Source organism: Cydia pomonella, chromosome 16 (genome assembly GCF_033807575.1).
Source record: "Cydia pomonella isolate Wapato2018A chromosome 16, ilCydPomo1, whole genome shotgun sequence".
NCBI classification, from domain to species: domain Eukaryota; kingdom Metazoa; phylum Arthropoda; class Insecta; order Lepidoptera; family Tortricidae; genus Cydia; species Cydia pomonella.
The window spans coordinates 1,522,045-1,550,005 of NC_084718.1; the positions used below are offsets into that span (position 1 = coordinate 1,522,045).

General features: G+C 39.8%; 1 protein-coding gene across 1 annotated transcript; it reads right to left on the reverse strand.

Moving 5' to 3' along the window:
- Window positions 1-33: 33 nt before the first annotated feature.
- LOC133526224 (trichohyalin-like) lies at window positions 34-27,961 on the reverse strand. The gene is made up of 14 exons (XM_061862752.1): window positions 27,521-27,961; window positions 27,187-27,346; window positions 26,196-26,371; window positions 25,677-25,880; window positions 23,909-24,029; window positions 22,838-23,008; window positions 21,904-22,025; window positions 14,859-15,002; window positions 14,227-14,326; window positions 13,549-13,725; window positions 10,929-11,012; window positions 9,059-9,184; window positions 5,142-5,225; window positions 34-696 (listed from the first exon to the last, which is right to left on the reverse strand). Exons 2-14 carry the CDS (start codon window positions 27,340-27,342, stop codon window positions 619-621), a joined length of 1,743 nt encoding a protein of 580 aa, XP_061718736.1. The 5' UTR covers window positions 27,343-27,346; window positions 27,521-27,961; the 3' UTR covers window positions 34-618.

The following is a 27,961-nucleotide window of genomic DNA, read 5'->3' on the forward strand; positions in this document are numbered from 1 at the left end:
CGATATTTGACGCAGCGTAAAAAAACTACACTCAATATGACCAAAGATTTATTTTAGTAAGCTAGTTTAATTTATTGTATTGAAACGACGAACAATTGTAGTAGGTGTACTTCCGTAGCGCTGGCACTAATATAAGTTACATCGACAACTTTTACTAACTTATGGATCGTGTCATTCACGAAGACGCATATTGTCATATTATTAAAGGTTAGATTTGACGAATCTGCGCGCCATCGTGAATGACACGATCTTATACCAAAAAAAGTCAAGTTTATTTCGAAGTATCAAAAATAATTATACAATTACGTATACGCAATTGTACCACAAAGCAAGACAATGTTTTATTTAATTTGGTATCATGATTTTGAATTTATCGTGCAGAAATTGAACTCTTTTCAGTATCCGTTATGAGACATTCGAATACGTCTTTGTAACTTATAAGAGTGTTTACAAATTTCGACACCTAAGTCTAAATAATAGGCCTTACTGCATTGTAATAAGATAATTTGTTATACCGAAAAACTAACAGGACCACCAACTGTCTAGTCACAGCAGCGGTGCCATAGCTCTCTAGACATGACAACACTATAATAAATTAATATTTTGTATGCGTTTGTTTTATTTCTTCAGCGGGCAAGTGCAGCTCGGGGTCTCGCAGGGGATGACCTGGATCGGTGGGAGCTTGAACAGGTCCGCCTGGAAACGATTGTAATTTCACTTTCTAGATACACATTGGAAAATAATTACAACCCTGAGATACACATAGATTCAATATTGATATTGAAATAAGGCAAGTACTAACCAAGTACTCTTGAAATTAAGGACTTTTCTTATAACTACATATATAAATTCTTAATTTAAAAGTGAATTTGGACGCCGCTTTCGTTATTTAAGTATGAGCAAAGGTACATTGATTGAGCAAGATGCGTAAAATCAAAGACAATTTCGTGCTTCGAATTTTTTTTTTTTTTTTTTTTTTAATTTATTTAGGAAACAAACAGTCACATATTAATTTATATAAGCTTAAGTGATAACAAACAGACCTTTAGTTCCATTGAAAATAAAAGTATACATAGTAAATTACAGATCGAAACAGGGAAGGTGTTAGGCATCTTCTTGTCTGTCACGCGTACAGGGACTTCAAAACATCGGTAGGTAATTAATAAATGCATGACATAGTACAGAGTTTAAAGTGGTATACAAAATAATTAAAAATACATGTATCGCTATAGTTGTTATGCGTGCAAATAATATATAGTTACTAGGTACTTAAAAGAAAACGTACAATATTTATAAAGGAAAGATTGAACTTCGCAGAATGCTACTGTATTTACAAAATGATAATGAAAAAATATCTAAATTTGAAAATTTATCATTGTAATCACGACAGGCTCGTCTAAAAAAAGTATGCTTGGCAAAATTAGAGCCACAAAAGCTAATATGGAATGTTTGGGGGTGGCGAGTGGGAATACGACTAGGCAATTTAAAAATAATTTTTTCAAGAAGATCAGGAGAGTCAATATAGTTATTTAAAAGCTTATATAAAAACATTTGGTCTATATATACGCGGCGTCCGACTAATGGCGTGAGACCGTGCCGTATGCTGGTACTTTCAGACAGATTCAAACCATGGCGGAAGTTAAGTGACTTTAATAATTTATTTTGAATTCTTTCAATTCGCGTTTTATGAACTGTATATTGGGGAGTCCAAACGATACAACCGAATTCTAAAACACTACGGACGTAAGAGGAATATAATATCTTTAGAGTATTAGGGTCTTTAAAGGGTTTAGAGAGCCGAAGTATCAAACCCAACTGCTTATAAGCTTTTGCAGTAATAAGATCTATATGTGAAATAAAATTGAGCTTTGAGTCTAAAGTGATACCTAGGTCTCGAACTAAGGAAACTCTAGTTAGTTGCTTGACTAAAAAGTTATAGTTAAATAAAAGGGGTACACGCTTATGGGTGAAAGTGATACACTTGCATTTATCAGGGTTGAGTAGTAGTTGGTTGGAGTTGCAGTAGGTAGCAAAACTGTCAAGATCACGTTGTAGTTCAAGGCAGTCGTTGTTTGTTTTTATAATTTTAAATATTTTTGTATCATCAGCGTAAACAAGATGCCTTGAACTATTAAGTGATAAACCTATGTCGTTAATATATAGGATAAATAAAAGTGGTCCTAAATGCGAACCTTGGGGTACACCTGAATCAATGGTCAAGTATCTTGAAGTAAAGACTCTTAGAGATACTGCTTGGCTACGATTTTGTATGTAAGATTCAAGCCATCTATGAAGATCACCGTGTATACCAAGATCGTATAATTTTTGAAGTAGGTGGGCATGATTAATTTTATCAAATGCTTTTGAGAAATCGGTATACACGGCGTCAACCTGATAACCATTGTCTAGAGCATTCAAAATAAAATCTGCAAAAGTAATAAGGTTGGTGTCGACACTTCGACCACGAAGAAATCCGTGTTGATTTGGAGAAATAATGCGAATAACACAATTAGTTAGTTCCGAGGTCACAATTTTTTCAAATATTTTGCCAAAAATGCATAATTTGGATATAGGTCTGTACTGTGTCACGTCGTGTTTATCCCCACTTTTGTGTATTGGTGTTATTAGAGCAGTTTTCCAAACAGATGGAAAACAACCCTCGGTCAGCGATTTATGAAAGATAATAGTAAGAGGTATAGACAGTTCTTTACTACAACGGGATATTAAGATAGGATGAATCTTGTCAGCCCCAGCACCTTTGTTAACATTAGTGTTGTGTAGATATTTTTGGACTAGGGCATTACTTAAATTAATGGAGGAGATGTCAATCGGGGTGTTAATCGTACGGATATTAGGGGAAAATGAGTACATGTTGTTTTTTACAAAAACAGAATGAAAGTAATCGTTGAAGTAATTTGCTACCGTTTCAGAGTCAGCCGATGTTTTATTCCCGTAAGTCATACAGTCTGGAGTTTTATTTGCAGCAAATTTAGACTTAATGAAAGACCAAAAATATTTCGGACATTGTCGTATATTTCTCTCGGCAAAAGATATGTATGAGTTATAGCAATCTATTTCCATCTTACGCTCTCTTGTTCTCAGTAGCTTAAAAGAAAGGTAGTCCAAAGGATTTTTATAAGTTTTCCATCTAGTATGCGTGTTACGTTGAATTTGACAGGTAAACGAGATGGCGCTGTACAGCTCCATACATTTTGCTTATGGAAGGTGGAGGTAAGGAATATAATCTCCATGTACCAAAAATTGTGCGTCAAAAAACCTTAAACGTGGCGCTACAATAACTAGAATATTAGAAAAAAAAAAAAAACAAATCTTAGCGCACTTCACTCCGTCAATACGAGTAACGCCTAAGATCTGTTTTTTTATTCCGTAGACTAAAATGACGATTCATATGTAAGACATGACATTTCTTAGTACAGTCAGCATCAAAAGTAGCGGATGAAACAACGCGCCAAAAGTATCTGATATTCCGGATAACTTGTCCAGAATAGATGAATTTCTAAAATTCCAGATCAAAAGTATATCTTTTACAGTCTTAGTTGTTCTATATTAAAGACATCATTTTTCGTTAAGCTGTTACAGAATAGTAGATACATATGAAGCGTTATTTGATCCGCTACTTTTGATGCTGACTGTACCACATGAAATGTCATTTTAGTCTACGGAATAAAAAAACGATATAGGTTCTTAGCTACTCATAGCGCTACTCTGTAGAGATTTGGAATTATTATTTATAGCTAACAACTGGACACTTGCAACAATTCTGCCCATGGAGATTGTATTCTTTACCGCCACCTTCCATAATTTTGCGGTAACTCGGAATGTCAAGATTTGACGTTTGACAATTCAGTAGCCCTAAAACATGGCGCAGTAGAGCGCCATTTGTTTTGGAGGTCAAAATAAACAATCAATTCTCTTTGGTGTGAGCATTGATACTTCATGCTTTTAGGAGTTAAAACCTTATACGGATTTTGTGTACGTACAGTCGCCATCAGATATATCGGAGCGGCCGAGGTTCTCACAAATATCTGAACACGCCTCTATTGTCAAGGCGCTAGAGTGCGTGTTCAGAAATTTTGGACCACATCGGCCGCTCCGATATATCTGATGGCGACAGTACACCCAAATCGTCAGCCGACAACCTAAACTCAGTAGTTACTACATTAAATTCAGATCCATAACGAACCGTACTGGAAACAAAACAAGGTTGATATTTCTTTAATTATATTTATGCAATAGGGTTGTTTCCAATTTTTCGAAACGCTTGTATTACGTTCAATATTAACTAAAAGTTGCCCTAAAATTCAACTTTTATACTAAATACGGCTTTAAATATGTTAAATTAACAAAATATATTTTGACAGATGCGTTCGCGCCCAAAACGCTCTTTGAAAATTGTGTGACGTCACAGTTTACGGTTTGACACATAACTACATACGCACGTAGAAGATACGAACTATCAACTGACATTTGTCATTTGTTGTTTATCGCCTAACTGTCAACAGTGTCAATCCGAGAGTTGTGACGTCATCAGAATCTTCAATGACGTTTCGAGTTTGGTCACGTGACGTGTGCCAAAAGATATTTTAAATTCAATATTTACAAAAATATGGTCATTACAGGTCCCCTAAAAGTAGTTTAACATGTTCTTATAATTCAAAAGAATTTATTGGGATACAATTCTACCCTGAGATTTGTATATGGAAACAACCCTATTTTTGGATGTCACCTAAAAATGCTACCGAGTCATGTTCTAACGACATGACTCGGTAGCATTTATCAAAGCGAATTTAATTCAAAATAACTGATTTCTCAGTATGGCTATTGTTTACATGGCTCTTTCATGTTTACCTCTATGACATTGGAAACACTCGCCTCACATTTAACCGTTTGAACGCCAAGCCTTAAAGGCGTAGTAAGAAGTCATGCCCGCGGCGCCCAGAACAAGTATACTCTCGTGCGATGGCGTACATTGTCAAAGTAACCTTCAACGCTTGCAGTACGGTTTGCTAGCTTATGCCAGAGATATTGGCGTGTGCATGGCGTTCTTAGGTTAGACAGATGGCGTTTAAAAGGTAAAATAACTTCGCTAAAGGGTTACGACGTCAGCTGGAAACGGTTACCTCAGCAGGCGTCCTCTGCAGACCGTTGGCGCGCCCGACTCTCTTGTAGTCCGCCACCGTCTCCTCGACCACAGACGGCCCCGCCTGCACAAACCACATGTCAAAGCGTATCATGCTGAACATTGGCTGCTATAAAATGGTATACAACATCGTGTGACAGGGACATTTAATAGTATTGATTGTAATTTATTATGTTGTCCCTGTCACATGATGTTATATAAGTTATATAACATTTTATGACAGCCAATGCAGGCTTGTCAGACTCGCTATATAGTGCTTGCACACGGTGCACGCAGTTAAAACTAGGGTTCGGGCTATCAGTGGTTCGCGCTGGGACTAAAGACATCACTATCATCGATGTAACCAGTCTTTGTGATAAAGTTATGAATTGTCACTTAGGGCCAGTTGCACCAACCATATTTAGCGGCCTGATCAACGTCAGACAGCAGTGAGGTATGAAACTTCCCATACAATAAAATTTAGCGAACGCTTTAACGATGACAGACGGTTTGGTGCAACCGACCCTTAACCTGTGTTGACGATGGTACATTTAAAAAAACCTGCGCAAAAGCCTTAAGAGCGAAAAATTGCTTAGCGATCCTAACGAAATAACGGTACTTACTAGTTTTTCTATGAAATTCCATTTCGGGAGAAAACGGTTAACAAATTACTTTGATATTGATGTCGATCGCTTTTTTGAATTTTTTTTTTATTTTGCAACTTTAAAAAAAAGGAAACCCTATATAAACCTAGTTTTTCATTGTGTCAATAACATACAAAAAAAGCGGCCAAGTGCGAGTCGGACTCGCCCATGAAGGGTTCCGTACCATTTATGACGTATTAAAAAAACTACTTACTAGATTTGGTTTAAACCAATTTTCGTTGAAAGTTTGCATGGTAATGTATATCATATATTTTTTTTAGATTTTTCATTCCGTTATTTTAGAAGTTACAGGGGGGGGGCACACTTTTTTTCACTTTGGAAGTGTCTCTCGCGCAAACTATTCAGTTTAGAAAAAAATTATATTATAAACCTAAATATCATTTTTGAAGACCTATCCTTAGATACCCCACACGTATGGGTTTGATGAAAAAAAATTTTTTTTTTAAATTTTTATGACGTATTAAAAAAAAAACTACTTACTAGATCTCGTTTGAACCAATTTTCGGTGGAAGTTTGCATGGCAATGTATATCATATATTTTTTTAGATTTTTCATTCTGTTATTTTAGAAGTTACGGGGGGGGGGACACACTTTTTACCACTTTGGAACGTGTCTCTCGCGCAAACTATTCATTTTAGAAAAAAATGATATTAGAAACCTCAATATCATTTTTAAAGACCTATCCATAGATACCCCACACGTATGGGTTTGATGAAAAAAGATTTTTTGAGTTTCAGTTCTAAGTATGGGGAACCCCCAAAATTTATTGTTTTTTTTTTCTATTTTTGTACAAACATCATAATGCGGTTCATAGAATACATCTACTTACCAAGTTTGAACAGTATAGCTTTTATAGTTTCGGAAAAAAGTGGCTGTGACAGAATCGGACAGACAGAAGGACATCGAAAGGAAGGCGTACCGCAGGGAAGCGTTCTGGGTCCGACTTTATTTTTAGTTTACATAAACGATCTCTGCGACATGTCCATTCCCAGCGCAAAAATACTCTCTTACGCAGACGACACAGCTATTATTTTTAGCGGAAAATCATGGGGAGAGGCAAGGGTCATGGCTGAAGTCGGAATGGCTCACATCTCAAAGTGGTTAAGGATGAACCTACTAACATTAAATACCAACAAGACAAAATACGTTTGTTTCAGTATCTCACAGCCAACTTCTCAATTAGATTTAAAAATTCACTCCTGTCAGCAATCTAACTTTTCTACTTGTAACTGTCCAACTATTGAAAAAGTCTCAGAAACAAAGTATTTAGGCGTACAATTGGATGAGCATTTAAATTGGTATTCTCACCTTGACCAAGTAATCGGTAGAGTCAGAAAACTGCTCTGGATCTTTAAGTCGCTAAGGCACATTGCACCAGGTAAAACAAATCTTACAAAGTCTCGCAACATCCTAAATGAAATCTATATCTCCCTGGTGCAATCTGTCTTGTTGTACTGCATATCGGTCTGGGGAGGTGCAGCAAAAAGTCGCTTCATCTATCTTGAAAGGGCTCAACGTGCACTCATAAAAGTCATGTACTTCAAAAAAATTAGATATCCCACTGAAATGCTTTATCAAACTAGTGATCTTCTCTCGGTAAGGAAATTATATGTTCTTCAAACAATAATAAAAAAACATAAACTAATACCCTACAACCCCAATTATAAAAACAAAAGAAATATGGTTAATGTAGCTAAATCTTTACGCACGAGAACTAAATTTGCTAGATCGCAGTTTAACTCAAAGTCGTCCTACCTTTATAATAAAATCAACAAAGAATTAGACATTCACTCAAAAACATACCATGAATGTAAATTACATCTCACTAAATGGCTTAAAACTAAAACCTACGAGGAAACGGAGAAACTGCTAAGATCGGAGTACTAGATACATACACACACACGCACACGCGCACGCGCGCACACAAACACACACACACACACACACACACACACACACACACACACACACACACACACGTACATGAACATCCGTCTCAGTCGACATTCACACCTTAAATTTAATGAAACAAATAAGAATTAACAGGAACAGTGTATCTGATTCTTATTGCATGTCTAAGCAATAGGTTAAAATCTGTATAATTACCCATACTTGTAGTTATAATATAATATATATATGTACTAGTTGTAAATCTAGGGAAGAGCGGTGCCTCCCAACACAAGCATTGTTTTGCTTACCGGGCGGCTCCATCCCCTGCATCACAAAAATGTATATTATTAAGAAATAAACAATTTTGTATTTTGTATTTGTATTTGAGGACATGACGAATCTATAAGGGTTCCGTTTTTTGCCATTTGGCTACGGAACCCTAAAAAATGGAGAATGGAAAAACGTTTTCTCGTTTTGTATGGACGCCGCTCGCTAAACGCTGAGCGGCCGGTCACGTGGCCATGAAAAACAAAATTACCTCCGCATTTTAGAAGTTTTACATGTTAAAAGAGATTGTGCAAAAATGGTTTTAAAAATTTATGGCGCGTTGTTCATGACTTTTTCTATCGAGCGAAAGTTGTTTAATTAAGTTTAGAATCGATAAAGCTTATGTTCGTTTTTTGCATTAGAAGGTAAACAATTTTGACATGTCTTTTTATTGAAAAACGCTTTGTAAAAATCAGTAATTATTACGTATGAAAGTAAAAGAATGTAAATGATCGTATATGATTTATACATGAGCGTAGGCTGGTAGAGGGCAGAGCAGGGGCAGCTGCCCCCCCTAGAGCTCAAATTTACATACACTGTATGCCCCTCTGCGGCGTCTGCCCCCCCCAGGCCTCCGGCGATATCAACTTGTCGTCCCCCCCCCCCCCCCTAGTTCATTAGCTGAATGGCTGGCTACGCGCCTGGAGCATACGTAAGCCATTTAGATTCAATAGTGCAAAGTTCAAATGTGCACTGAAAAAAATAGATAGCCGAACTGGTTTTGTACCTTTACTAAATAACTAAACTACGGTTATAAGAAAATAAACTTTGCATAAATTTACAAACTTATTTTGTAGTGTATACCCAGTACCTGAACACTGATAGCCAAACACGGTTTTGTAACATATAACACATAGTTCGCAAGTCCCAATTTTTGTGTAAACAGTAACCAAAATTTTGTTACAGTTATGCAAACATTTCTTTCAGTTGGTCAAGGCTATGCAAATGCAAAATTAAATAAAATGCAAACCCTGATGGTTATCATGTCATCTTACATTCCAACAAAGAAGCACAATTATCCTACAAAACACATCACCTTGTCACCGTCCTGAGCGGGCTGCAAGCCGCTTCTCTTGCCACCAGGCTGGGGAGACTCCTTCTCCTCAGGTTCAGGCTGCGGCGGCGGGTCGGGCCTGTAACCTGGGTCTGGTACGCAGCAATCCTAAGCAATACTTGATGTTTACTCCTTGTCAACTTGTTGTTGTAACTAACTTGTACTTTTATCTATATGGATTATCAAATCTTTTGATACACCTAAGATATAAATGACGATTTAAATAATAACACCCAATCGAACTCTCAATAATGTATGCAAATAGTCGTCAGTAGTGACTTTTCGTGGCGTACCGTAATTCCGATACATTCGTGCATTCATTATTGCATCGTTTGGTGTTTGCGTTGATACGTCATCTTGGCTAGACCTCAGAAAATAATTAGGTAACACAAAAACTTTAATTTGAAAATCCCCAAACCTAATAATAACTGCGCCAACTGATGGTGATGAGTTTAAGTGTATCACAAATCCTTTACAATAAATCGCTACTAAAATAGGTCTTGATACATTTTAGAGATATTTGTGAACATTAATTAGTAAGCACAAATAAACAGCCTCTCCCCCTAAATGCGTAGGGTGTTGCCGACTCTTCTATCGCAAGTCCGAATGTGACGTCGGCAAAACTTCTAATATTACAAAATTTCCACTTGTGGAAATTTCGAGAAATTCTCATATTTTTGTACTTATAGGCATCGAAATTTTCCATTTCCAATATGAAAGTTAATTTTCCCGTGAAACATTCCTAAACTTTTCAAACTGTTTGGAAAATATCCGCAACTTGCACATGCAGTCGGGAGTAAAAAACGTATTACACTGGCATTATATCTCACTCATCAGCATCAGTAGTTTTCAAATTCCAAGCAAAACAAATGTACTGGAAAGTGGTTTTCAACAAAATTCAAGTTTTATGCTATGTTTTATGCCCAGGTCCTTGCTAACTAATAGTACATTACGATACACGTGCGAAAAATAGGAAATTCGAAACGAGTGGCGAGTTGCGAATTACCTATTCGCACATGTATCGTACAACGTTTTACAGTACATATGGCCCTTTAAATGTTCGACACAGTAACGTAATATGCTACTTCTCGCACTAGTGCTATAAAGTAGCCCCATATGTACTGTAATAGTATTTTATACCATCGTGAAATAACAGAGAGCTTTTTAGTCGAGTACCGTGTTTAGGCAACACAGCTTGCTGAGTTGCCTCAGTAAGGTACGAGATTGGAAATTATTTCACTATTGTATACAATACTTTTTCTACGAGTCATCTAAAATAATACTTTTTTTACTATAAAATCTAAATAATTAATGAAAATTGGTAAGTATCTCAGTAGACTAAAATGTAGTAGAAAAGACATAAACGCGCGTTGAATGAATATGCTCATGAAATAGTTGCCCCATGCCCGTTTATGTCTTTTCTATGAGAGCGCGGCGGCACGTGATTGGTCAAATTCTTTATAGTTGACTACAGCGTATCGAAATGTATATTATACTTGAGTTGGGAGCTCAGACATGATACGCAATTATAGTTTGGTATACGAAATCTTAATTCAATCACATGAATAGAAAAACCTTTTTTTATTTGTTAGGAACTGGTTTTGATACTTTCATTTCATTTTAACCCAAAAATTTATGTAGTAATTCTGAAGAGCCACCACGATACAGGCCTAGCCTAGTGTGGGACCACTGAGCTAGTTATGTAATTTTATCTTCTTTCTTTTAATAAACGATTTTTATTATTTATTTATTTCGCGTGCACAAACCAGATTGAGCGTTCTCAAGATCGTGTCAGAATAAGATCAAAACCGTTGTTGTTAAATCTACTTCGCACTCAGGGTGTTATCGTTACCTTGGGCCTGTAGTCGGGGAAGTGCGACTGCACGGTCTTGGACAGCTCCGGCATCGGGTACAGGCGGTACAGCGAACAGTAGCGCTGCAAGAGAGTTATCATTACATATTATTAAACGCGTTAAATGAAGCTCAAGGAGCACTGGTCGCATGACAAGAAAGTATGTACGCGTATGTCAGGGCCTAAAGCCACATTACAGGCATACATAATATACCGGGACCAAGATAGAGCAGCTTAAAGAGTGGTGGAGTGTCCACAGCATACATCGGGGTTTTTGATGCGGGAATGATTTCATGTAACTATTGATAACTTTCGGTTTAAAGAATTTTATTTCTCATAAGAATATTTTACAATTCACTTACATGAGAATTAGGAGTAAATAAGTGTGTTATAAAGTAATTACCAAACTATGAATTAAAAATAGGTAACTAGTAAGCTCCAAATCTACTAAGAAATGTAAAAAAAATATTGGTTTTACAGTTTTTACCTATTCTTTGGTTAGTGTAGAATATTCCCGGACCACAAACCGCGATGTATGGGTCCACTGTCGTCACGTCCCTCAGTAATAAGGAAACGACAAAGAAGATCATTTGAGCAAGATGAAAATAATGATAATTAAGTTACCTACGCATTAATTATGATATAAGTATAACTTACTTACTTTAACTTAATAGTCGTAAGTGGGTGACTGCAGATATAACGAAATTTCGATTTTCGAGATATTGAAAGCAACGAAAGAGCTTCAAAGACGGCGTTTTTGTATAGACAGTTTCCCTACATTAACCATACCTGCACGTACATCGAGAGCCTTGCGCAGCGCGTAGTCGGGCCTGTGGTGGCGCCGCGCCTCGGCCAGCAGCTCCTCCGCGTGCGCGAACAACCTGTTGTCAGCGTCGCAGAGTTTCCTCTCGGCCAGCTCGCTGTAGAAGTAGCTAGAGAACTCTTATAGACACACTCAAGCCAGGCTGGGTACGTACATCGAGAGCCTTGCGCAGCGCGTAGTCGGGCCTGTGGTGGCGCCGCGCCTCGGCCAGCAGCTCCTCCGCGTGCGCGAACAACCTGTTGTCAGCGTCGCAGAGTTTCCTCTCGGCCAGCTCGCTGTAGAAGTAGCTAGAGAACTCTTATAGACACACTCAAGCCAGGCTGGGTACGTACATCGAGAGCCTTGCGCAGCGCGTAGTCGGGCCTGTGGTGGCGCCGCGCCTCGGCCAGCAGTTCCTCCGCGTGCGCGAACAACCTGTTGTCAGCGTCGCAGAGTTTCCTCTCGGCCAGCTCGCTGTAGAAGTAGCTAGAGAACTCTTATAGACACACTCAAGCCAGGCTGGGTACGTACATCGAGAGCCTTGCGCAGCGCGTAGTCGGGCCTGTGGTGGCGCCGCGCCTCGGCCAGCAGTTCCTCCGCGTGCGCGAACAACCTGTTGTCAGCGTCGCAGAGTTTCCTCTCGGCCAGCTCGCTGTAGAAGTAGCTAGAGAACTCTTATAGACACTCAAGCCAGGCTGGGTACGTACATCGAGAGCCTTGCGCAGCGCGTAGTCGGGCCTGTGGTGGCGCCGCGCCTCGGCCAGCAGCTCCTCCGCGTGCGCGAACAGCCTGTTGTCAGCGTCGCGGAGTTTCCTCTCGGCCAGCTCGCTGTAGAAGTAGCTAGAGAACTCTTATAGACACTCAAGCCAGGCTGGGTACGTACATCGAGAGCCTTGCGCAGCGCGTAGTCGGGCCTGTGGTGGCGCCGCGCCTCGGCCAGCAGCTTCTCCGCGTGCGCGAACAGCCGGTTGTCGGCGTCGCGGAGTTTCCTCTCGGCTAGCTCGCTGTAGAAGTAGCTAGAGAACTCTTATACGAGTAGATACACTCAAGCCTCTAGGCTGGGTACGTACATCGAGAGCCTTGCGCAGCGCGTAGTCGGGCCTGTGGTGGCGCCGCGCCTCGGCCAGCAGCTCCTCCGCGTGCGCGAACAGCCGGTTGTCGGCGTCGCGGAGTTTCCTCTCGGCTAGCTCGCTGTAGAAGTAGCTAGAGAACTCTTATACGAGTAGATACACTCAAGCCTCTAGGCTGGGTACGTACATCGAGAGCCTTGCGCAGCGCGTAGTCGGGCCTGTGGTGGCGCCGCGCCTCGGCCAGCAGCTCCTCCGCGTGCGCGAACAGCCGGTTGTCGGCGTCGCGGAGTTTCCTCTCGGCTAGCTCGCTGTAGAAGTAGCTAGAGAACTCTTATACGAGTAGATACACTCAAGCCTCTAGGCTGGGTACGTACATCGAGAGCCTTGCGCAGCGCGTAGTCGGGCCTGTGGTGGCGCCGCGCCTCGGCCAGCAGCTCCTCCGCGTGCGCGAACAGCCGGTTGTCGGCGTCGCGGAGTTTCCTCTCGGCTAGCTCGCTGTAGAAGTAGCTAGAGAACTCTTATACGAGTAGATACACTCAAGCCTCTAGGCTGGGTACGTACATCGAGAGCCTTGCGCAGCGCGTAGTCGGGCCTGTGGTGGCGCCGCGCCTCGGCCAGCAGCTCCTCCGCGTGCGCGAACAGCCGGTTGTCGGCGTCGCGGAGTTTCCTCTCGGCTAGCTCGCCGTAGAAGTAGTTAGAGAACTCTTATACGAGTAGATACACTCAAGCCTCTAGGCTGGGTACGTACATCGAGAGCCTTGCGCAGCGCGTAGTCGGGCCTGTGGTGGCGCCGCGCCTCGGCCAGCAGCTCCTCCGCGTGCGCGAACAACCTGTTGTCGGCGTCGCGGAGTTTCCTCTCGGCCAGCTCGCCGTAGAAGTAGCGGGTTTCGGCTCGCTCGCGCGCTTCGCGCTCATCTCGCTCTTTCTGGAATTCAAGGTCATTTTAAATCACCTGCAACAAAATATTTGGGGAGGAGCGCTGTTTATCCTAAAGCACAGGTCTCAAATGTTTAGGAAGCAGAGTTTCTAGTTTTATGGCAATCTTTGTAAATGGATATTTATGAAATAAAGTTATTTTATCTTCTTTAATCTTTTACAATAATTAATTTACTCTCGAGTCCCCGGCAAGCTCGGTCGAATTTCACCTTCCCATTACAAACGGAGTTTCGTTCTCATTTTAAAACTACGGTTGGATTGTAATGAACCATGCACATATAATGACATGATGTATATCTAGTCCTGTAATTAGTTTATATAGCTCCAGTTTATAAAACAAACGAAATAGAGCAAAAACAAGTTTTGTATGAGTAACTTAAATTCGCTGTATTTTTTCATGGGATTTGCCCTCGATTAAGTGTAAAAATTTCATATCAATACTACAATTTTGCGTTAAATACCTCTCAACACCACAACTGTATGTACTCACCCAAAGCCTGAGCGTCTCCTCTCTGAACTCTTTTATCTTGCGCGCTTTCTCCTGACGTAGCTTCTCCTGGAAATCATCGTACAGCTCTTGGTTCTTGAACCTTGAAAATAATATAAATTAGGTACAAATGTATTTTTTTAAAGTTTTGAAACAAATTCAAAATACATATGGTACAGGTCACTCAAGATATCTTATTTAAGAGGGTCATTCACGTGTAATGGGTCACTAACTTCGTCCGGTCACTCGCCAGTACTGGGTCACTCACCGGTTGAACCGGTCCGGTTCATCATTTCCCATTGGCGCTGGGTACTCTTGCAGCCGGCGCATCTCATCTGCAAGGAACTTGTCTTGAACCTCCTGTCGTTCTCGTTTGAAACATCAATTGTCACCGGTGCTGGGTCAGGTTTAGGTGCTGAGTTAGGTCACTCATTATTAAATTTGTACGAGTCCATAGTTATTTGAAATAAATGTTTTTCATTCATTATGATTGCGTCACTGGCCGGTGACATACCTATAACCAGCTATGACGGTCACTTACGTGTGTTGGGTCATTAACTTCTTCCGGTCACTCACGTGCAATTGGCTACTAACTTCTTCCGGTCACTCACCTTCAGTCATGTCGGGTCACTCACCGGTTCATCATCTCCCACTGGCGCTGAGTATTAAACTCGTGCAGGCGGCGCGCCTCGTCTGCGAGGAACTTGTCTTGCACCTCCTGTTTTTCGCGTCTAAAGCGCGCCTCTTTCTCTCTGTCCTTGCGTAGTCTTGTCTCGGCGCTAGTGACAACATAAAATAGATTTATTCGAGATGAGCCGAATATGGAGTTTGCCGAATACGAATATTCGGCCGAATTATTCGGTTTATCTGTATTTTATTTCCTGTGTATTTTTAACTGTATGGTGCACAATAAAGAATATTTACTTACTTACATTCTAATAAGCCATTTGAAAACACTTCAGTTACATTAGCAACTACAAGAATCGACAATTCCCAATGTAGGCCTAGCCCAGGAGTGACGCGCCAGTAGGTATCTCTATTCTAACTGCATTAATAAGGAAGGGACGGGAAAGATATTCTCGCCGCGGGCGAGATACTGTCACGCCACTCCTGTGCTAAGCATACCGACGATATGGTCGATATGTGGTCGACATATTTTTTGATACCTCGTCGGCGGCAGACGAGCATGCAGCCTACCTGATAGTAAACATAGGCGACCCAGGGGCGTTGAATTCATGCAGATGGCGCGCCTGTCTTATTGCCACTGGTACTAGCACTCACTCAATCACCGATCCAGAGGTGTCACATGCGCGATGCATTGCACCCTGTCCGAAACCTGAACTTTTTAAGAAGAACCTTACAATAATCCAGAAAACCTCGAAAAAATCGTTTGCAGGAGGGGATCGTTCCTTTAAAAACGCACATTGCATGACCTTTAGGTTCCTTGGTGTAGGATGAATGTCCCGCCGACGGCGAGCGGTGCGGTAGAAGAAAGAGTTACGTAAGGTTAATATGGACCCGGCTACGTCCTTGTGGACCCGGGTACGTCCTTAAACTACGTCCAAAAGAGAGGTATGGGCATTGTGAATTTCATCTCGCTTTGTGTGGTAGGGCACAGCCAGTGGATGTCATTCCAGATCTAGAGCAGAGCCCAACTGGGGAAGTACCTCCACTAGGGATTGCAATCCGGTCCGGCGGATCCGGTAATCCGGCCGGATCCGGCACTTTTCAGGAGCTACCGGATCCGGTAAAAAATCACCGGATCCGGACCGGATCCGGTATAATAAAAAAAAACGCCTAAATACAGCACGCACTGTGCGTTTCAGATGAGGAAGAGGCAATGGATAAGAGGTATGAAGTTGAACAGAACAAAAAACGAATGAAAAAGTTTAAATTTAGTAAGATAAAAATATATTTATTATGACGATGAGTGGGAACAGAAGAGGATTTCTTCTTCTTTCATGTAGGTGGCACGATATGACGATTACATAAATACCTACTGTAATAGAAGGAAAAATGAAAGGATGGAGATGCCATGGAAGGCATTTGTAATTTATGCTTAAGGCAAGGTTAATGTCGTGTCATAATATTGTGATAGGAGATTAACCGACTACAGTTGGGCTCATCAATATGTGTGAATGAAGAATATATGATAATATTGATAATCTTTAGTTTTCTCCGATAGGTAGGTATATGTATATATATGATAAAATATAGATTCTTTTCTATTCAAATTTAAGAAAGAATCTTTTGTCTTTACAATTTCATCCAATCTTATGCAATTTCCTTCATCTCCTGGTACATGCTACTCTACGTCTAGCCAATTATTTATTTGATCTATGTAACTTTTCTTAGAGAGTCCCTTTCCGCGATGGTTTTCAATCCTACATTCTATTATTTTTCGCATGAGATCGTCGTGTCGTGTGTTGTTCCTTATAATTTGACCAATATACTTTTCCATAAATTAAAAAAGTACAATTTTTTTAAGTCATACAGTCTACTACTTTTTCGGACAAATAAATTAGAGCAAGATAATACTAGAGCGCATTTAATATCATAATTGGTTAAATGTAAAATATCTTCGTTAAAAGTAATAAATAATAGTAAGCGTAGCAGTTGAAAATAGAGTTCCGGTTACTCTGGTTATAATATTAGCGGAAAATCGTTGAGCATTAGACTTTTTGTTTGCCGCGATATCTATTGTCGAGTAGCAGTACTGAGAGTTCCGCTACTCGATGCTAGATGTCGACTACGAAAATAATAAGCGTTTTGGTACCAAAACTGATGTATGGAGTGAGCAATCTATGTACTTCTTATTTCTCTATGCTAGAATGGATGTCAACGTTAGAGTTTGTGAGGAAAGAGAAGAGTCGTGGAATGTATGGGGCCTAATACATTCCACGACTCTTCTCTTTCCGAACAGACTCTACAAAGAATTCAATCAAAGAACAGTTACGAAAACTTCTCCTTTCAAGGAGCTCCAATTCCCACCCCAGATCCCATCATCAGGCTTTGGAAACTAAGCAAATTTATAATTGTAAACGAAAATTTGAGCACTTTTGAATGGTTAAATATAATAAATTACCGATTTAATTTGTTTTTTAAAGTTATATTGACATTGTGACAATTTTTACTACCAAGTTCTATTTTATTGTTAAGAAGTTATTTATTAACTTCAAATTATAGATTTAGGAATACGTATTACGCAAAAAACTAGAAAAATATGTCATTTAATTAACTTTTATATCCCTATACCAAACCGGATCCGGTCCGGCCGGATCCGGCCGGACTACGGCCAAAATCCGGCCGGATCCGGCCGGATTGAAAACCAATCCGGTTTGCAATCCCTAACCTCCACCTTACAGAAAACCGCAGCCAAATAACACTAGACCCTACTCATAGTGTTGTGTTCCTGTCGGTGAGTAAGGTTGCCAGAGCTCAACGAGGGGGGGCGGGGTTTAGGGTCGGCAACGCGCATATAACTCCTTTGGAGTTGCAGGCGTACATAGGCTACGGAGACTGCTTACAATCAGGCGGGCCGTATGCTTGTTTGCCACCGACGTAGTATAAAAAAAAAATGGGTAAGGGCGGTTGGCCCGGCCTTTATATAGGGCCTGTTTACACATAGATTACATTTTACGAGGTTATACATTTGCCACAAAACAAATATGTAGTAGAAAATGTTTGAATTCGCAATAAAATATAATCAATGTTTAAATAGGCAATGTGAAAGCCTATATGTAGTTACATTTTACATCTCACTATGCATACTATTCTGTCGATGCCTTTTTCGAGACCTAGCACTGTATCAAGTGAGTAAAACTAGGTACATATGTGTATATATATATATACATACAAAACAACTGGTTCGTTAACTCAGCCTTGCCTCTCAACTATGAGCAATATTCAATAATAAGACTTAGCTATAAGCACAATGTACCTGACATGTAAAATTTTATTTTATCAATAAAGTATTGAATTGAATTTAATTGAATTGCATTGAAAATTGTTTACGCAGAATTTAACCATTCATAAACTTAAATAAGGTAAATTCAAATGGAAACAGCTTGAATAAAGCGATAATTTGCGAATTTATTTAAATAATCAGCAATAGTAGGTATTTTATCACATTAGCACGATTATGGCATGCTCCAATTCTAATTAAACTGTTAATTATAATTATACAGCACATTTCTTAACAATTCAATCATTCAAATATTAATTGCTTTTTAGATTAGGAACATTGTTTAAAATATAACGACACCACACTGTAATTGAATGAAATAAATCTAACTAAATCAAATATTGTAACTGTTAACAGTACAGTACAAAACATATATTTATATTATACTTAGTCATAGCATAAAAATTACTTTCTCTAACAAAAAGATATGTCTCTATATGTAGAAAATAGAAAAGACTGGCACATACTTTTGAACATGTAATGAAGAGATGTATTTATCTCTATTTAGAAAAGTATTCAAACACATTGACAACTGAATTGTCAAACATCTACTTATGGCAATGTGAGTTAGATCATAATGTATGGAGTTCTCAGTGACAGATTTGCAGCTTTGGCTGCCCTAAAGCCCAAACCGCATAGCCAACGTTACAATCGTTAATGCTCTGTAACATAGCGTAGTCATCTCTCTCTATCACTCTTCCATATTAGTGCGACTGTGAGAGTTGCGTTTCGTTCGCCACGGAGCGTGAATGATAGGCACATTGGCTGTGCGGGGATGCTCCTTATTAAGTACTAGCCAGCATTTTCTCAACACCTTTCTATATAGACTGCCGCCCCTAATATCTAGCTACCCTAGGCTCGGGCGTACTCGAGCCTTAGAGAAAATCCACCACTGGGAGTTCTACATTCCAAAACAAAGGTTATTAATAATAAATCATGCAGTTTTCATTAAAATCAGTCCATTCATTTCGAGATGTCAGCACATGTTTAATAACATCCTTCACTGACAAATGTGGATTCTCCGTAATCAGGTCTTCTACTATGGATCTCTGAAACCCACATATTCCAAGCTTAAAATAATCACGAGAATGGTTTGATCTTTTATAATATGATACACCTTGACACAGTTCCTTGATAACTTGATGATCATGTGCAGAACCTTGGATGACTTGTATGACAGGAAGCACATTAGCATTCTCATACTTTTCTATGGTTTCTTTCAATGCAGCATTTAGCAAGCGGAGCTGATCAGCACTGAAATAAGTTGGGGATATCTGGACAATCTCTTGTTCCCTTATGGGATTTGCAAGCCTTACATCTTCATCTGTCTCTTCTTTTATTGCACTTATTTCTGACATCATTTGCTTTATGTTACTGTCCAGCTGACTGATGTGTTCGTTGTTAAAATCAGTTGGAGATTTTGGTGAAGCCTCCTGATTACCAATTGGAGTTTCTTTGTCTAATATTTTAATTGTATCTGCACTATCAGCATCTTCTGAAGTTGCCTTTTTTATAGTCTCCTTTAAGAACTCTTTAATTTCTCTTACATCATACATAATTTGTTTCAAGTCTTTGGCCAGATTGGTGATCTCTTCTGTGCTTAAAGTTGGAGATATCTGGACAATCTTCTGCTTGTATGCTTCAGTATTGTCTATTATTTCTAACACCTCATTAGGAATTAATTCTTTATCTTTATCACTACCTGATACATGAATCCAATCATTATTTTTATTATCATCATTGCAATTACATTCCTCTTCACCTTTAAGCGGATTTTGATTAATATCTTTACATTCCGGTGATTTATTTGGACGCTCTTCCAGATCGGTCATTTTGTCAAGCGCAGGTTTGTCAGCCAGAACAGCCAAGTCGTTTAAACTGATTTCAGTCTCGTCATTTCCAAATAGTAACTTATTGTTCTTTAAGACCAGCTGTTCAAGCCTTTCTAAAGTTAATTGCTGCTTGTCTACTTTATTGTCTAACTCTGTCATTTTTTCAGACATGATATTAAACTTTTCATTTATATTTCTGTGTATGACATGCAAATTTCTCATGTAATCCTTTTGATCGGTTATATCTCGTTGGAGCTGTTTTAATACTTCTACCATAATGTTAGCAGCCATTTTATTAGTATTACTTGTTTTGACAAGAATTATAAGTAACTTACTTTGAGTTTCTTCGATTGTTTGACAATGGACCTTGAAGCGATTTTGCTAGGTTAACACTAAGTACCCTCGTGTTTTTTGACAACTTTCGCACTACACCAATTCTTGTATTTACTACTCAGTACTCGTCCAAACTCCAAACATATGTATATACATATATGAGGTAGGTAGTAAAAATTAAATTGATTGAAATTGGGGTTGGTTGGGAAATTTTACACCGCCATCTAACGACGTTGCCAGTGCAAAATTAAAATAGTAAGGTGCGTTCAAATTACTTTAAAGTTTTTTTAAATACGGATTACTTATAAATATAGTCTGTTAATCCATTTCCGTCGGGAGAAAAAAGCGGAAAAATTTAAAAATATAGGCGCGAAGGGTTATCGTCCCATATAACATTTGAACCTATATTATTGTATAAGACTTCTACAGATGTTGCGAGGTTGCGACAAATGGCATGCAATTTTAAATAATTACTGGCTAAGTACTGCAAAAATAAAATAAAACTAAAAAGTATTTCAAATCACTTGCGATTATAGGTGATGTTTGGAGAGGTCAATATACTTGATCAAGCAACGGTGGTACGGCCCGAGGCCAGCCAGAGGGCCTCACGAGAAACCGATCTTCGCAAATTGCGGGTATCTTTCTTTTGAAGATGCCCGCAATTTGTGAAATTCGATTGTCGCGGTTATAGCCTTAAGGACCTATCGCGAAACGCGGAAATCGAAATTTCGTTATCTACCTCTTTATGCGTATTTTTATATATGCAAGGATAATAAAGGGGCAGATGGCGAAAATCAATCATAATTTAATTATGATTGTCGGCTCTTGCTGTACTCGTATTAGGCTCTCGGTTAAATCGAGAAGGTTCGCTGTACGTAATAGTGGAAGCAAGAAAGAGATAAACCGGGCTATAACCACTAAAATCTAATTTCGGCCATCTTTCTCTTTTCTCTATCACTCTAATTATGTTTTCATTGGAGTAAAAGAAAAAGATCCCGCAATTTGCGAATTTCGGTTTTATCGCGGTAGGTCCTCTAACCGATACGTCCGCACACGAAATAATAGCACTATTACACACGGGAGCTATTATGTATATGTTTTAGGACGAATCCGTGCTTTTCGAATCATGAAATGAAAGTCATGAAACTTACTTGGCCATCTTGTCCCTCACGCCACCCTCCAGATTGGCTTGCTCCTTGTCCACGCGCGCGGACTTACCGCTTTGCAGGCGCTTACTGTTCAGCTCCAGCACGCGTTGCTCGTCGCGGGCCTGATGGTCAACTTACATGGCTTCCTTCTCCCTAACGGCTACCTCCAGATTGGCTTGCTCCTTGTCTGCAAGCGCGGCGCCGCTCCGCTGGTGCTTGTCGTTTAGCTCCAAGACGTGCTGCTGATCGCGGGCCTGATAGATAAACTTACATGGCTTCCTTTTACCTAACGGCGGCCTCCAGACTGGCTTGCTCCATGTCCGCGAACGCGGCGCCGCTCTGCTGGCGCTTGTTGTTTAGCTCCAACACGTGCTGCTGGTCACGGGCCTGATGGACAACTTACATCGCTTCCTTTTCCCTAACGGCGGCCTCCAGACTGGCTTGCTCCTTGGCCGCGCGCGTGGACTCGCCGCTCTGCAAGCGCTTGCTGTTCAGCTCCAACACGCGCTGCTGCTCGTCTCGAGCCTAATGGTCACAAACAACCTTTAATCAGTACAAATAACAAAAAAATATTCATGCGTTATGTATAGGATATAGGTAAATCGAAAACTGAGAGAACATAAAGCCTAATAAATAAATGTAACTAAATGTATTTTGAACTCCCACATTATCCTTATTAAGTATCATTTGTATTCGCTTTGTTCACATATGTGGTTGCAATAGTGCGTAATCTTAGTTTAGTATTATGTCACTACCTGTGAGTTCCTATAATTGGCTTCCTGTATCTACTATATTTTTCTATGTTAGTGTCACAGCTGTTGGATCTCCAAATAAATAAATAAAAAATAAAAATAAAAATAAAGGAAATATTAAGTAGGCACTATCCTTATTCAAGACAAGTTTGCTGATGCTGTTAAATTATGTGTTTTGATGGGTTCCCTGTTCCTCGGCAGCAAGTAACTGAGATAAAGTGTCCGATGAAAGATATAGTAACTTTTAAATTTCTAAAAGCGAAAGCAAATCCTTGAATGTTATGTTACTTAAGTGTTCTGCTTACACCTAACTCAGTTTTATTTACCAGCGCGTGGTAATTAGCTCGTCGTCCAGCTGGCCGCAGCACGCGCACTCCTCTCCTCTACCCGCCACGCGTCGTACCTCAACCTTCATTACTGTAGCTATACTCACGTCTTGTCAGTTTTCTTTCTCAGCGCCTGTGTCCTGGCCCGCGAGCACTGTAACACGGCGATCAGCTTGCCGTCCAGTTGGTCGCGAGCATGCTCCTCTGCCCGCCGGGCTCTACCTCAACTCAACCTTCATTTCTGTAGCTATCTACTTACGTCTTGTTCAGTTTTCTTCCTCAGCGCCTGAGTCCTGGCCCGCGAGCGCTGTAACACGGCGATCAGCTTGTCGTCCAGTTGGTCGCGGGCGTGCTCCTCTGCCCGTCGCGCATCTAATTCAGCCTTCGACTGCTTCATGTCGGCGAGGATACGGGCTTTTTCGGCTTTGTTCTGAAAGGGCAATAGGTAAGACGTATGAATTGGTTTTGTATAAAAACAACCATGTTTTATGAAATAGAACGAAATATTACCTACCTGATGATAATTGTATAGTTAAAATGATTGAGGGTAAATCATAATAGTGCTTATCATCATAGATCTGCACAGATTTTACAGTGGCAAGTTTGGGAGCACCGCAATAAACACGAAAATCTAAATTTCGTTATCTGCCTCTTTATCACTCTTGCATACTCGAGCAATAATAGCGGCACCAGGGGGCCTATCGCGAAAACCCAAATTCGCAAAATGCGGGGATCTTTCTATTTTACTTCAATGAAGGCGTAATTAGAGTAACTGAGAAAAATGTTCGCAACATCGATTTTCGCGGTTATAGCCCAGCTTCTATCTGCAATCAACACCCCTTAATTTGGCACAAAAAAGTCAAGGTCATCGTGAGTTCAAGCCTCCTCGACGCTCAATATGACGGTTCTAATGATTCTGTTTATGAAGAAATACAAAAAGACAATCATAGATTTTTCATTTCTCATCCTCTGAAAGAGGGTTTCTGCAATTTAGAGCTTTTTTTCCAATTACCATTGTTTTTTGCGATGAACAATTGAAAATTGATTTTAAATAGATTTGTTATACAATTACCCTCAAGAAATGCTATAAAGAATATACTTAGTAATGTTTTAAAAACACATGTATTTTACTTTCCTCGTATTCGAAATAAAAAGTAGAGTGTTAAACTCGAATGAAAGACATAATTTCAGCCTCGGACTGTTGGCGGTCGAACGCAGTGAGTACTACCTCTTCAAAATTGAGTGCCTTTCATCCCTTTGTTAACAACCTACTATTGTATGTCCTGACATATACTGTCAAATTAAGGGTTAAAGAGGAACATGGACTCACGAAATTGCGCTCAAACTCGCTGAGTGCTTCCATTTGCTCGTTGGCCTTGATGTTGTCTAAGATCTGATAATTCAACTCCGTTTCGTGTTCGTTGCGGTTGCGTTCAGCCACCTCGTGCGCTCTGTGCAACAAAACTTCGCCATTACAGATTTTTTCACTAAGGAAGACGAGATGCTATCATAACACGAAATGGTCTCGCCGGAAGATCAGCGCTGACTTTTGAGTTAGCATTAATGCTGAGGCGGGACCATTTCGTGGTAAACTATTTATTTATTCTATGTTTCTTTCTTTTGTTATGTTGTTATACTTTTGTATGTCATAGTTTATCACGAATAAATGCTATGATTTCTGATTTCTGAAACATTTATTTATTTATTTATTTTTCAAATATTTACACGGCATTACAGCATATGCCAATACACCTAATAATTAGACTATACAAATACAAAACATATATAAAATAAAAAACAGATATTCATTAATAATCAAATGCAAGTGCTGGAAAGCCTATCATCCATCATCTCACAGAACCTCAGGCACACATTCGCCCGTCTCCCTGCAAACAAGTCACACTCTGGTGCTGATGTCAAGAGTGCATTGAGCAGCGATAAAGCGCGGAGGAGTGGCAAGTTCCTGCGCGATACTGTGCGCGCCGCCGGTACGGCCAACAGTGGACGCGTTCGCGGCCTCAAGAAGACTCGAGAGAATATCCGGGACGTACAACCTCAAGACTCGATCTACCAGTTCCGGGTAGTCCGAGTCATCGCGCAATACGCGACAAGCTGTAGTCAGCAAGATGTTGTTGCGCCTCTCCTCTAGAGAATTATATCCAAGGCAGCCTAGTAAAAAATTTGTTGGGTACAAGAATGGGAAGTACCCATACCTTTTTGTACAGAAATCTCAAAAAGGCCTTTTGGATTCTCTCCAGAAGTAAGGCGTATGAATACTCGTACGGATTCCATATAATAGATGAGGCCCCAAGCTTCCTCCTCACTAAGGCGTTGAAAAGAAGTCAGAACAAGCTATGTTGGCAACGATTTTGATATCCCAGCCTGTGCAAATGTTAAGTAAACATCATAATTTCATACAAGTATGACGTTTAAAATATCTTGGTCTGACTCAAGTGCGTAGTTAGTTAGCTGCTAGTTGCGCCTCTGTCTGCCTGTCTCCCTACTCTCCCTAGTACCTCTTCACGCTTCACGTGTCACTCTGTCACGCACGGAGGTAGTTTGAGATTCGAGGACTGATTTAGGATAGTTTTTATAGATATTTATTTACGATTGCGTCATCATCATCATAAGTCCATGGAGCTGTAGTTGCGGCTGTACATAGTAAAGAAAAGATGCCTACCACTAAAGTACCACAAAGATTTATGCGCATACAATAGAGATAGCAACAAGGTGGGTCAATGTACGAAAATCCTTATGGTAATATTATAGATGCTAGGATCCTATTGTGATACGCATGCGCCCGTGAGGGACAGAACATACGCAATGCGACAAAATTAAAAACACGTTTTAATATTCCTGACAACATACAAAAACTTACGTAATTTATTAGTTATTTGTTGCCCATCATAAACCATACTAAAATTTATGGTGGGGAAAAAATGAGACTGTGGTCCTTACAAACAGCAATAGCGCTTTCGCTGCTACTCCTACTGAAAGATACATAAAACTATCCCGTTCGGTCATTTCTCCCCCACCGCCTGATCCAGTTATATTACTAGATTGCAGACAGATTGTAAACTATTGCAGACTTTACTCACTGTTCCAAGATCTCCTTCTGATGCTGTTTATCAGATTCGAACCGACGCCGACGCTTCGTGGCCATGAGAGCGTGCCAATCGGCCGCGCGGCGAATGATTTCATCGTCGTCTCTTCTCTTCTGTTCTTTCTCTTCCCGCATTCGCTCGGCTTTGAACTGCAGCTGTGCTTGTCGCTCTTTCTGTACGCAGGTCTCTATTACTGCACTGAAATATAAATATATCCTTTAGATTTGGTTGAAAATTGAATAATATAAATGAATGCATACAAATCCAGTGTCCAGTGAGCAGCAAGATAGCAGAAAGTTTCTGGCGACCGGATATACACGCGAAATTCTAATTTTGCATGGGAGATCGAACTATCACGCCCAAATTTTGCAAATTTGGCGCCTTTTTCTAGTGACACATTGGTTTGCCAGTTATAATAATCAGTTTTGCTTGATAGAGATTCTGGTATGGTTTTCCTGAAGAACATATGATATGAACATAAAAATCTATTCGTAAAATTTGATGTAGTCTTACCGGAGAAACATCTTCGGAGCGTCCTTATTCTTGAATATGGTGTCGCGTGCGCTGTACATAAGACGCGCCTGTTCATCGCGCTTTTGTCGCATGTACTTCTTGTAGAACTTACTGTTGGCCTGCTCGGCGGCCTCGACGCGTGCGCGCCGCAGCTCCTCGTTACGTTTGTTCACATTCTGAAAGAGAAGTTACTTACTAAAATAATGCTTTGAATTCAAAAAGCAAAGCACTAGACGCAATGTATCATAAAAAAAACGCAAAGGCCAATGATGAAAATATGCTTTGAATAGTAATAGTAAAGTTATGGAGAGCACAAAAAATTGCGATTTGTATATGTGTACCTAACGCCCGGGTAACATAGGTAGCCTGTCAAACAACTTTGTCAGTAAAAAACGCGTGAAAATAAAATTTTATATGGGACTACATTTTTTGATACTCCCGTTTTTTTCTACTGACGGAAATAGCTTGACAGACTATAGATCAATATTGTCAGTATCATGAACGTCAATATACCTCTATGTAAGTACCTGGTAAACCTCTAATGCTCTATGTACGCAAAGGCGTAGCCAGCCATCAGTGAACTGCCCCCTGCCTATACCTGCCTACACCCATGTATGTATGTACATATCTTATTGATCCTGTTTGAACATCTCTAAAAAGGTATAATAATAATAATAATAATAATATAATATTTATTTCAGGCAATGTACCCATATCACAAATTACAAATTACAAATTTACAGTATTAACGTTGATATAAAACGATGCACGAACAGAGGGATTGTGTCGGCAAATGGTAAGCAATGGCGGTAAAAAATTGAACTTTGAACAATCACCGACTATAGGTCGAGTCGAGTTTTACATATAGATCCTTTAAACATGTCATTGCAGTTTGATATCACGTTATTAGTGTCTTGGAAAGAGCCGGACAGCAACAACAGTGCAGGCCTTTATAAAACGCGACCACTAGTCGAACTTTCCTTAGACTCACCTCCAAAGAATTGGGCCACTCGCGTGTCATGCGTGAGCTCTGCTCATTCAGACGTTTGACATACTCGCTCTGGCGCGCCGCATCCTTGTTCTCGCGGCTGCCGTCCGTCCATGAGACCAGCTTGTCGAACTCCGCTTGAGATAATACCAGCGGCATGGTTCTGGAAGGAAAAAAAAAACAGGTTATATCTTTGATACATAAGTTCAGATAAAAAGAATTGCTCTGTAGGACTGTTCTAGGTACTTATAAAAGACATGAGGATATCTTCAGGCCATTAACCACTGGGTAGACTTTGAAAACCACTCCCACTCTTTAGGAATAAATGGATGCTTACACGTCTTTATTTGTTTCTTTCCAGTCAAACGCTTATAGGTGTCTCAATGTTATCTTGTACATATTTAAAAATTCTTAGGAAGTTAGTTTTTACTTCTTTTCTTTTGTCAGGATCACTGACATAGTAAATTTTCTGTGAGCAAAATGGTCATACGTATAGCAAGCAGGTTGCAATACAAATTACTAGCTAATTATTCAAGTAAAAAATTGTGAATTTAGAAAATAATTAAAATAAAAGCTTGTAGGGAATCCAAAAAAATGTACTGTTGCTTTAGTTGCCTAGGAGATTTTAATAGCAAAGTGTTGGCAAAATATGCGTGCGTGTTAGGAGTTTTAAGAAACCGATGATTAATAGGCCGTATCTACCTAGTTCAGTAAATAAATAAATGTGGCATCCTATGAAACAGCTTATATAATATATTCTAAGATTTTTTACTTAAGC

Excerpts from the sequence above, each read along its gene's own strand:
- LOC133526224 (XM_061862752.1), bottom strand. The coding sequence starts at position 27,342 with ATGCCGCTGGTATTATCTCAAGCGGAGTTCGACAAGCTGGTCTCATGG. Across the intron at positions 26,372-27,186 it reads AGTGGCCCAATTCTTTGGAG|AATGTGAACAAACGTAACGA; the intron begins GTGAGTCTAAGG and ends CTTCTCTTTCAG. Across the intron at positions 697-5,141 it reads TGCAGAGGACGCCTGCTGAG|GCGGACCTGTTCAAGCTCCC; the intron begins GTAACCGTTTCC and ends AATCGTTTCCAG.